Source organism: Suncus etruscus, chromosome 3, assembly GCF_024139225.1.
Source record: "Suncus etruscus isolate mSunEtr1 chromosome 3, mSunEtr1.pri.cur, whole genome shotgun sequence".
NCBI lineage: Eukaryota > Metazoa > Chordata > Mammalia > Eulipotyphla > Soricidae > Suncus > Suncus etruscus.
In genome coordinates, this window is record NC_064850.1 from 139860265 (window position 1) to 139872803 (window position 12539).

Here is a 12539-nt window from a genome sequence, read left to right on the forward strand (position 1 = left end):
GTCCCACGGGAGTGGGCCTCCCTATTATTTTTGGAAAATGATCACTGCTTCTTGTTCCTTCAAAACAGCTGTATTATAACTCACACCTGAATATCCAGATTACTTGTGAATCCCTCACTGAGACATAGGATTAGAGTGAAAGCACACACCAAATGCATCGTGTCCAGACATCTATGACAAAATTCAATCCAACTATATTTCCTTAGTGTAAGAAGCATCAAAATTCCATTCTCCTGGATTTTATATGAACAACACCATTTTCCTGCCAGTCTAGATTTTTTTTTTTTTTAATTTATTTTTTATTTTGAGGTCACACCCGGCAACACTCAGGGGACCATATAGAATGCCGGAATTGGAACCACAGTCAGTCCTGGATCGGTTGTGTGGAAGGCTTATGTTCTACCACTGTGCCATCTCTTCGGTTTCCCGTCTATATTTTTTAACCTATTCACTTTTTTTCTGTACTTCTTCCTTTCACTTTTCATGAATGTGAAATTCCCTCGATTCCTAATTCCTACAGGGCCTTCTACAAACACATTGATTTTGGCACTGCAATTTATTTTTATTAAACTACATTAAAACATGAACCACTGGTGGTATGTGCCAGTACCAGCTTGCTAATGACAATCCCTGTTTTCTCACCCCCTGGATTCATATCAAATGAGATAATATCTACTTCTGGAGCTCGACAAAGTACAGTAAAAAGTAAGTAAAGTAGGATAAAGTAAAGTAGGGTAGGATGTTTGCCTTGCACACGGCCACCCCGGGTTTGATCCCTGAAATCTCATATGGTCCCCCAAGCATCACCAGAAAGACACTCATAGTGCAGAGCCAGGAGTAATACCTAAGATTCCTTGGGTGTAAACCAAAAGCAACAACAGCAAAAAAACTACTTACTTCTCAGGAAGTGAAGTGATTCTATATTCTAAAAGGGCAAAGAAGACTTTTACAAGTATCATTCACAGTGATAAACAATTACACTGAAAGGCCAAAAGCAAAGGATATTTTACGTTTTTGTTGATTCTTTAGGTGAAGGATAGGTAAGACTCTTCCAAATTTACTCACAACCCAATCCTAAAAGAAAAAACATATATACATATGTATACATACATACAAACACACAAATGAATATCATGAATGTCAAAGATTAATTGCATCGTAAAATTTAAAATAAAAATGAGGGGCCAGAGAGAAGGTACAATAGATAGGTACAACATTTGTTTTGTGTACAACTGACCAGGGTTTGATTCCCAGGATTCCAAAATGTCTCCCAAGTGCACCAGAAGTGATTTCTGAGAGCAGAGCCAGGAGTAACCCCTGAAGATCACCCTGTAAGGTGAATCCCCCCCCACCAAAAGTCCAAAAGAAACCCCACCAGCTGTTAACAATGGGAAATCTGACCCAAGATATTCTTCTCAATTCCTGGGCTCTTTAGGAAACACGTTTCCACCTGGGATTTGACATCTCCTTTGATAAAATGAAGGACAAAAGTGTCTGTCCCATATCTGTAAACGAACCCTAAAGACCATAAAGCAGTACTTAGATCAACTGCTTCAAAGCAGGGGAAAAGCAATGACTTTGGTCATGGTGCTCAAATGATGTGGTCCTGAGGACCTGGCAAAGGCTGGCAAAGGCAACTCACTTTGTGACCTGGTACTTCTGTTCCTGGGACTGCTTTCATTTGGATATTTATAGCTGCTCTCTTTTCTAGCAAGTCACTGCTGACTACTGCTGATTTTTCTTTTTTGGCTTTTGCTTCTTCTCTCTCTTGGGCCAATCTGTAGCAGAGAAAATGTATTTAGAAAAGAAAACCGTTAAGCTGCCCAGAAATTTTTGGCTTGTTTGTCACACCCAGCAGTGCTCATGGGTTATGGCATGCTCTGCACTCAGCAGTGCTTAGGGAACCATATGGCATGTGGGAGATGGAATCTAGGTCAGCTGCATGCAAGGAAAATGCCCTACCCACTGTGCTATCGCTCAAGCTCTGGCCTGTCATGTTCTTAAATCATGCACATAATGATTCTTCTGTCTTTCCTATTGGGATTCTCTATTTTCTTTCTCGCTCTCTTTTTTTCTTTGTTTTTTGCGCCACACCCAGCAGTGCTCAGGGGTTACTCCTGGCAGGATCGGGGGACCATATGGGATGTGGGGATTCAAATCGCTGTCCTTCTGCATGCAAGGCAAATGCCCTACCTCCCTGCTATCTTTCAGAGTCCTTCTTTCTTTCTTTAGTGACACTAGTACTAATAGTCAAAGCAATAAAGCAATGTGGTAGCAACTATTAAAGTTTTCAACATATTCAGCCTATGACAAAGCAACTCTCTTTTCTGATATATGCCTGAGAGTAACCCTTATATTGGCCACAAGGAGCAGGTACCTGAATAGGATGACCTAAGTAGCGCCAGTGGGGGATGACTCACTATACTGCAGCAAAATCATTTTAACCGTTTTTTTTTTTTTATACAATTACTTTATTTAAGCACTGTGGTTACAAAATTGTTCATGGTTGAGTTTCAGTCATAGAATGTATACCACTCTTCACTAGTGCACATTTCCTTGCCCCCACCCCTGCCTGCCTCTAGGACAGGCATTTTACTTCTTTCTCTTGCTTTTATTTTTTTTTTTTTATTTTTTTGGTTTTTGGGCCACACCCGGCAGTGCTCAGGGATTACTCCTGGCTGTCTGCTCAGAAATAGCTCCTGGCAGGCACGGGGGACCATATGGGACACCAGGATTCGAACCAACCACCTTAGGTTCTGGATCGGCTGCTTGCAAGGCAAACGCCGCTGTGCTATCTCTCCGGGCCCCTTGCTTTTATTTTATGACACTGTGGTTTGTACTACTGCTAATGAAGGGGGTACCATCCATATCACTTTATTCCCTTTCAGCATTCAGCTCTTGACCAGAGCTATCAGTTCCATCTATCAATCTCACAGCGGACTGATCATTTACTACCCTAACTGCATTTACCACACTCTGTGGCAAGCTTCCTACCATGGACTCGTCCTCCTGATCTCATCTTTGCTGTCTCTGGATATTACCATACTAGCTTTTATTGTTCTTATACCCCACAAATTAGTGAGATTATTCTATGTCTATCCCGCTCCCACTGACTCATTTTATTCATAATAATAACTTCCATATCTGCCTATGTATTAGCAAATTTCATGACTTCATTTTTCTTAACAGCTGCATAGTATGCCATTGTATAGATGTATCACAGTTTTTTTAGCCACTATTGTCTGGCACTTGGGTTGCTTTCAGATTCTGGCTAACATAAATAGTGCTGTGACAAACATAGGCATTCAGAGAGCTTTTCTACATGGTGATGCAAAATCGATTTTTGTAGTAGCACTGATTACTTATGACAAATAAAAGGTAAAATCTATTACTGCCAAAAAAAGGTTACGTTAAAAAACATTGTTATTTATATAGCTTAAACTAGTGATTTCCAACCACTGGTCCTCAGATAGGTATTGATTCAAGGTTCACAAGGCCAAAAACCTTGGTCTACCATCTTGACAAGTACAGCTGGACTAGTATGCAGGTCAAATGCTAGTCCATAGATGTAAGAAAAATACTGACTTAAACTACATATATACAAGGACATGGACTTTTAGTGGGCTATATTCAAGAAGAATCCCAGTTAAGAGGGTTTTTACATTTTATTTTGTTCGAGAGCCACACCTGGTAGCACTCAGAGGTTGCTCCTGATTATTCATTCAGAAATTACTTCTGGCAGGCTTGGAAGACCATATATGATTCTGGGGATCAAACCCAGGTTGGCCACATTCAAGGCAAATTGCATACCCACTGTACTATCACTCAGGCCCAATCATTTAAGAAGGTTTTAGCTCTACTTGTAATGGCAGAATCTGTTAAGACTACAATAATGTATTACTAGATAGTCTCAAATTACTTAAGTGAATATATACAGAACCAGGGGGAATTCTCAGAGTCAAGGCAAGCCATTCTTCTATTCCTGTACAAAGACCTACATTCAATCCCTGGCACAATACCAAGAAATACCAAATATTGCTGGGAGAGTCCTGGAAAATCCCTGAGACTGCCATGGTGTACTGAACCATCTGTGAGCCAAGTATCACCTTCATGATCCTAGGGCCCCCTGAGTATTTGCTTGGAAGTGTGCCACCTTACTCCCAATTCTTATTTTTAATTTTATATGCAGGTTTTAAACCCCTGTAGACTCTTACCTGTGCAAAAAACTTTCTTTTGCCAGTTGAATTTGCAGTGTTCCACCTTTCCATTTGGTTTTATTTAAGACAGACATACCTGTAAAGCAAAGATCTATTAACCATGAAAAAACAAAAAATCAATTTTAATTAAAACAAGTTACATATTACCAAGATAAACCTATTGAGCGCCAAGAGACAGAGGAAATGGAATAAAGAGAATGAGACAGAGAGAAAGCCTAGCTTCCAGACTGTATCTAGACTTACCAAGGAAGTCCTTACAGCCCTAGATACCTGTCCCTGGATGACATGAGTAAGATGAATGTGTAGACTGTGAAATCTGCCTTTTGTCTCTAAGCACAAATCAGGAACCTATGATAAGTGCTGATAATTATTTTCACTGCTATGTCCCACACTAGCGTTGCAATAGATTAACTGCAAACTGTACATTTTAACTATGTTTATTACTACCTCATATTAATTATCATCCTGTAACTTGCAGTGACAAGTGTTTAAACTAGGGGTTGGAGACATAGCACAGCAGGGAGGGTGCTTGCCTTGCACATGGCTGACCTAGACACAGTCTTCAGGAGTCAGATTAGGAGTAAGCCCTAAGCACAGCTTGGTGTGCCCTCCAAACAAACAAACAAACAAAAAAATACATAAACAATCCTCCTTCCACAAAATAAAAACCACAAAACCAACCACACCAAACCAAACAAAATAGCTAGGCCCTGGTTGATTTTTCAGAGTATTTCCTAACATTCTTTTTTTTTTTTTTTTTTTTGGTTTTTGGGCCACACCCGGTAATGCTCAGGGGTTACTCCTGGCTATGTGCTCAGAAGTTGCTCCTGGCTTGGGGGACCATATGGGACACCGGGGGATCGAACCTCGGTCCGTCCAAGGCTAGCGCAGGCAAGGCAGGCACCTTACCTTTAGCGCCACCACCCGGCCCCTAACATTCTTAATATTAACTGCCAACAAGCATAAGTTTCTACCAGAACTTATGTTCTATAGTTAGACATGATCTTATTTACTTTTTACAATATTTTCAGGCAAGTAATATCTTGCCTTATTGTGATACACCAAATAAATGAGCAGTAAGTGAGTTGGGGTTTAGAAGTCTAAATAACTTATCTCAGATTATACAGAAGAGCTGATGTGTTTTTTTTGGTGCTGAGGACTGACCCCAGGGCTTCACACATGTGACAAACAAGGCATACACGCTATCACAGAGCCCATCCCAGTCCAGAACTGGTGTTCATAATCACACCTTACTTGTCATATCTATTTCTTTACTGAACACAAAATAGATCAGTGTTTCTACAACTCAAACTACCAAAAACCCACAGCCCTTCATGATCTGCATATTCCCTTTCTATTGGCTACTATATCAAAATAACAAAAATCCATGATTGCATCAATAGTCATACAGATTATTTCTTCTCTGTTTGTAAACAGAGGCACATTGCCAAAGGCAACAATACCTCTACTTTATTAAGTAGAGATTTCATAATTACAAGGATATGAACTTAGGTATATTATGAAGCCCTAGCCCTTTAAAGGCAAGAATTATCTGCTTGGGGCCTGAAGTGATAGCAGAGGGTGGGGTCTTGCATGAGGCCAATCCAGATTGGACCCCTGGAATTCCATATGATCCCCTGAACCTGCCAGGAATGATTTCTGTTTGTTTTTTTTTAATTTAATTTAATTTAATTTTTTAGTTTTTGAGCCACACCTGGCGGTGCTCAGGGGTTACTTCTGGCTCTGCACTCAGAAATTGCTCCTGGCAGGCTCGGGGGACCATATGGGATGCCAGGGATCAAACCTGGGTCTGTCCTGGGTCGGCCCCATGCAAGGTAAACGCCCTACTGCTGTGCTATCACTTTGGCCCCAGGAATGATTTCTGAGCACAGAGCCAGGAGTAACCGAAGTGCTGGGTGTGGCCCCCAAACAAAAACAAACAAAATATCTGCATGGTAGGGCTGGAGAGATAAAAAGGATCAAATCTAGGGTATCACACATGCATTTGCTCTGCCATGGCAGCTAATTTTAAGTATCAAGAAGGAAAATCATATATATTTTGGGATGTTTGGGGACCACACCTGACAGTACTCAGGACTTACTCCTGGGTCTGTGTTTAGGAACAACTCTTGGTGGATTCAAGGTGCTGGGGATTAAATGCAGATAGGTCATGTACAAGGCAAGCATCCTATCTACTGTAATATTGCTCCAGCCCCAGAAAAACTATATTTATACAGGGGAATTTTATTATCATACAACTCAGCAGGTTTAGGTCTATACCATTTGACAATCGCAAATAAGTTGCAGCATGTTGTTAGTAGTTTTTTTTTTTTTTAAATGTTATATTGGGTCAGAGAAATAGCATAGTAGGCTAGTACTTGCCTTGCATGTAACTGACCTTTGTTTAATCCCAAGTATCCTATATGGTCCCTCAAGCACTGCTAGAAGTAATTCCTGAGTGTAGAATCAGAAATAACTCCTAAACATTGCCAGGTAACCCAAGCACAAAATGAAAAATTATTTCAAAAGATAACATTTTCATATGATTGCTTGTTACCCATCTCCTACATATTCCCAATGTCTTTTACTCTCTCGCTCTCACCCTTCTGCTTCTCTCTTTTGTGAGCTAAACCCAACAGTGCTCAGGGCTTACCCCTAAGATGATACATGGTACAGGCATCAAACTGGGTGAGCTATGTGCAAGGTAAATACATCAACTCCTTACCCTTAGCAGATAATTCTTTTATGTTTGTTTGTTTTAGGGCCACACCTAGAAATGCTCAGAATTGCTTCTATCTCTGCACTCAAAAATTATTCCAGGTGGTGCTTAGAGGACCATATGTATGCAGGATCGAACCAATGTGTGTGTCTCATGCAAGTCAAGCACCCTATCCTCTGAACAATTGCTCTAGCCCCAGTAGATAATTCTGTTTTTTTAAAAATAACTTGTTGTTGTTGTTCTTGTTGTTGTTATTATTGGGGCTACATCTGGCAATGCTTAGGAGGCTACTCCTTTCACTGCACTCAGAAATTAGTCCTAGGGCTGTGTAGGGGGCTAGATAGGATGTCAGAGATCAAACCTGAGTTGGCTTCCTGCAAGGCAAGCACATTATCAAAGCACATTAAAAAGTGCATGAATCACATATGACACCCTGATGATGAGGAAGTAGCAACAACTTGATCTAAGGGCAGGTTGCCCTACCTCACCACCTAACAGTGAGATGAAATCAGAAGACCCTCTGTCCTAGGATCTGTGCAGAAACCAAGATTACTAATTACAAAAGACTGACTATGACAAGGGCTCTATCCTAGGCTTCACCCTAGGATTTTGAAAAACCAAGATCTCTAATTACAGACTGACTTTGAGAACCACAACTGAGCAGAACTTTTCCTGGGACCATAAAGAAAGACCTTGAGATTTGACAACTAACATGACTGGAGTTTGTGGTCAATTTCATGAGAGTATGCTTCAAAATTAGACATACCCTGTATCTCTTAGGCCAAAGGAATTTCCTTTCTAATTTCCCCAATGCTTTCTGTGCCTATGTAAAACAAAATAAAACAAACAAACAAAAAAACTTCTTGCCACATCTTCCCCCCACTTTTTTCTTTTCTTTTTTTCTATCTTTTAATTGTATTTATATTTACAGCTTCTAGATTGGGGCCCCATTTCACAGAACCACAGAACATGAATCATCTTGTTCTGCCTCATATTTATATATCTTCCTACAAAGTGAGAAAAGAAAAAAAATGTGGATGAGACCAAGGGACCAAGCAGTCTCAGGAGCATTGAGTGGAAATAAAAAATGGTCAGCCCTAAATCCCCAAATCAATGTCAATAACAATAGAATCAAGAGACCCAAACTATAACAAAATATATTACAAATAAATATATGTATATATATAATATTCAAGATATAATATATAACAAAACTATAACAAAAACTATACACAAAATGCACCTGTTATACTAGCAGTCTAGGGGGCTAAGGATGGAGGTATGGGATGCACACAGGGAGCTATGGTGGAGGGAGGTCAACACTGGTAGTGGGAACGGCTCTAATTCAGTCACTATGTAAATGAAATACAACTGTGAAAGACTTGTAATTCACATTGGTCTCAATAAAAAATAAAGTGTACGAATCAAAAGATTATACAGAAAACATATAAGGATCTTACATTTTTTCAGGTCTGCTTCTGCTGCTTTGATGTTGATATATGCAAAGACTTTCTGTGGATTTCCTAAAATATACATGAATACATATTAGATCTTATCTAGAAAAGAGTATAAAAATAAAGCTTCTCTAGTGCAAAAATTAGCTCTTCAAAATTGAATTCTTTTTTTTTTTTTTGGTTTTTGGGTCACACCCAGCAGTGCTCAGGGGTTACTCCTGGCTGTCTGCTCAGAAATAGCTCTTGGCAGGCACAGGGGACCATATGGGACACTGGGATTCGAACCAACCACCTTTGATCCTGGATCGGCTGCTTGCAAGGCAAACACCGCTGTGCTATCTCTCCGGGCCCAAAATTGAATTCTTTCAACAAAAAAACTGCTCGTTTTTCAGTGGGCATAAAATTTGCCATTTTTATAGGCATGACTATCAAATTATTCCAAAAGAAAACATGAAAAAAAGGTATCAAATACTCAGCATAATAAATAATTTGTGGGGGCCGGAGAGATAGCACAGCGGTAAGGCATTTGCCTTACATGCGGAATGTCGCTGGTTCAAATCCTGGCATCCCATATGATCCCCCGAGCCTGCCGGAGGTGATTTCTGAGTGTAGAGCCAGGAATAACCCCTGAGCATTGCTGGGTGTGACCCAAAAACAAAAAAAAAAAAAGAAATTTGTGGGGCCGGCGTGGTGGTGCTAGAGGTAAGGTGCCTGTCTTGCCTGCGCTAGCCTAGAACGAGCCTCCATTCGATCCCCTGGTGTCCCATATGGTCCCCCAAGCCAGGAGCGACTTTTGAGCACATAGCCAGGAGTAACCCCTGAGCGTCACTGGGTATGGCCCAAAACAAAACAAAAAAAGAAATAATTTGTATGTTTATGACAGTTAACTTAAAAGAATACTTCATGCATAGCAAAATGTAAGTCAGCTCTGAAGATGAAAGTGTTATACATTTCAGAAATTAGATAATTGGCTGGTGCCAGAGAGATGTGCGCTTGTCTTGCACACAGTAGATCTGGGTTGATTCTTGGCCATGCTAGGAGTGATCCCTGAGTATAGAACCAAGTAATGCTGGATAAGGGCTAAATACATACACACTCACACACTCTCTCTCAAATTGGGAATTCAGAATTTTGTTTCACTTCAGAAATATTCTGGGCAAGTTGTTCTACATCATTCATGACAGACACACATACACACACACTCAATTTGGGAATTCAGAATTTTGTTTCACTTCAGAAATACTCTGGGTAAGTTGTTCTAAATCATTCATAACAGACCCCGGGGCATGGGGCAGAGTGTGTTTTGTAAAGTTCAAACTGAACTATACCTGCCCTTAACTATCCTTAAAAGACCATGCATTTTACCTTGGTCATCGTTCCGTGTAATGATCTCCACATCAGAAACTTCTCCAAATCTGCCAAACTGCTGTTGTAGGTCTCCCTCAGAAATGTTGTGGCTGAGGCCGCCCACAAAGAGGCGCTTCAGTTCTCTGTCAGCTTTCATGAAGGCTGGGCATATGTTTAATGTGGGAAAAACAATCTTCTGTCTACAAAAAAAGAATTCTATTAGTTCTTCTCAAATCAACCAAACCTCCCACTTTGAAAACATATTTTTATTCTCCTTTAATAAGGAAACAAAAGCCAAAAAGTGCAGCAACTTGTAATTGTGATTTCAGAGCTGGCATTCAAATCTACAATTGGTATCAGGAGATAATCCAAAGGACTGAGAGCATGCTTTGCATACTAGAACTTGATCCCCAATTCAATTCATGGTCCTGTTGCCAATGGTTTGGTAAATTGTGGAGAATGAGGGGTGGATTCAAGAAACAAATGCTTCCCACCCAAGTAACCAGCCAGGGGGGAAATGCCTGGCTTAGCTCATGACAGTTGTAATTTCATCACTGGCAATCTGAATATGTCTCCTTTCCCTCACAGAATTTAGGAGATAAAAAATAGTGAACCCATACAGCTTTTATTGAATTAAACTTACTTAGAAAGACATGACAGGAGAGAAAATGAGGAAGGACATGCTCAAGAGAGAGCATGGCTTCTCCTGAATGGAAAAAACAGAAAAACATGAAGACAAGCAAATTAGGATACATATTCAAGGGAGAACACTTGCTTGAAGAGTAAAACTTAAACCTCCACTCTTACCATGAAGTTTCTATGTCAATTTGGCCACCTGGACCTGTGTCTCAATTTCTATTGCTGTGCTTCCAGTTTTTCTTTTTTCTTTCTTTCTTTCTTTCTTTTTTTTTTTTTTTTTGAGGGGGAAAGGGGTTCTGGGGATACACACCTAGCAATGCTCAGGGGTTACTTCTGGCTCTGCGCTCAGGAATCATTCCGGGCAGAAGATTGGCTGCATGCAAAGCAAGTGCCTTACCCGCTATACTTTAGCTCAGTCCCTACTACTAGTTTTTAATCCTGGAGGTTCATTTCAGACCTACAGTCAAATTCACCATGTACCCACTTAGTAGCAGCACCACTAACATCCACTGACACATATAGATGCTTCCTTCTAAACGATTATATACTCTACTCCACTTCATTGACTTATCCATGGTGTTGAGAACTTTCATTCATTTATTCACTTTTTTTGGTGTTTGTTTTTGGGCCACAACCCACAGCACTCCTGCTAGCTCTTTGCTCAGAAATCTGGCAGGTTCAGGAGACCATATGGGCTGCCGGGGACTGAACCAGTGTGTGCTACTGTGTGCCAGGCAAATGACCAACCCAAATGCTGTACTATCACTCTGGCTCCTCATTCATTCTTACAAACGCTGGTGGAGGGGCCAGAGAGATAGCATTGGAGGTAAGGCATTTGTCTTTCATACAGAAGGTCATCAGTTCGAATCCCAGCATCCCATATGGTCTCCCGAGCCTGCCAGGAGCGATTTCTGAGCGTGAAGCCAGGAGTAACCACTGAGCGCTGCCGGGTGTAACCCAAAAACCAAAATAAATAAATAAATAAATAAATAAATAAATAAATAAATAAATAAATAAATAAATAAAAACGCTGGTGGAAACGGCCACAGTGCGATTATATTTAAAAAGTTCAACTCCATTCAGGAGTTCCTCAGTTATGTACGAAAGCAGAAGTTGCACTTCGAACACCAGGTGCCTAAGAAAAATCTCGACAAAAAGCCGCTCTAACTAACAAAAGGAACAAATGGAGTTGCTAATACAGATTAGGGTTTTTGGTAAGTGTCAGTGTTGTACAGAATTTCTCTCTGTCTCTGTCTCTCTCTAGCGATGATGTCACTTGCCCAACTTCAGAAAAGTGAGCGATAAAACAAGAACATTAGTCAGGTCTAATTTCAGAATTTCTTTTATTTTTTTAATTTCAGCACTTCTTTTTCTTTTCTTTTTATTAGTTTTAGGGTCACACCCATCAGCCTCAGGGGTTACTCCTGGCTCTACGCTCAGAAATCGCTCAGGGGACTATATGGGATGCCGGGATTCGAACCACCGTCCTTCTACATGCAAGGCAAACCTTCATGTATATAGCTTCATGCTATCTCTCTGGCCCAATTTCAGAATTTCTAATCCTTAACTATACATCCTATGCCTTACGTGGTAGGGAAGCATCCCCAGCGGGACTAGACTTGAGGGACATCACCCCGATTTCTCAGGTCCCTTTGCAGAGCGAAATCTCTCTTGTAAGACAAGTCCAGGAGCTTCCAATGTGAGCTGGAGTCACAGCCTCTATCTTCCCTAATGCAGATTTTCCTCTCTCCCATGGCCCATCCCACACCAGTTCCTCCCAGAAGGCCCCCCACCACAAAGGTACACGATGAGTCAAACATTTCAGCCACTTTCCATGCTGGGGGAGGACCATCTCCACTCACCACGCGGATTCTCCCAGCCAAGCTACAAGCCAAGGTCCAACTTCCGGTCCCGTGTCCCAAAAGGTCCGTTCTCTCTTCTGTCCGACACGATTCCCATCCCTATAGACTAAGGTTCCTCCAACACTCTGCTCCCGCTCTTTTCTTTCCTGCTGAGACACAGCGTCCTTCTTGAAGCTTCATTTCCTTCTTTTTTTATTTAAATTAATATTTTTAGTTAAACTCCTTGTTTACAAACATGATTGTGGTTGGGTTTCAGTCATGTAAAGAACACCCCCCTTCACCAGGGCAACATTCCCACCCC

At 40.9% G+C, this 12539-nt stretch overlaps 1 protein-coding gene across 1 annotated transcript in view; it reads right to left on the reverse strand.

Moving 5' to 3' along the window:
* The window catches only part of NOL8 (nucleolar protein 8), a 32688-nt gene extending 20390 nt beyond the window's left edge, over nucleotides 1-12298 (reverse strand). The window contains exons 1-6 of the mRNA XM_049770191.1: nucleotides 12239-12298; nucleotides 9756-9937; nucleotides 8397-8459; nucleotides 4215-4293; nucleotides 1643-1778; nucleotides 1006-1074 (exon numbers count right to left, since the gene is read on the reverse strand). Coding sequence (XP_049626148.1) covers nucleotides 1006-1074; nucleotides 1643-1778; nucleotides 4215-4293; nucleotides 8397-8459; nucleotides 9756-9894 — 486 coding nt within the window. The 5' untranslated portion in view covers nucleotides 9895-9937; nucleotides 12239-12298. The remainder of the gene's footprint in view (nucleotides 1-1005; nucleotides 1075-1642; nucleotides 1779-4214; nucleotides 4294-8396; nucleotides 8460-9755; nucleotides 9938-12238) is intronic.
* Nucleotides 12299-12539: the final 241 nt, after the last annotated feature.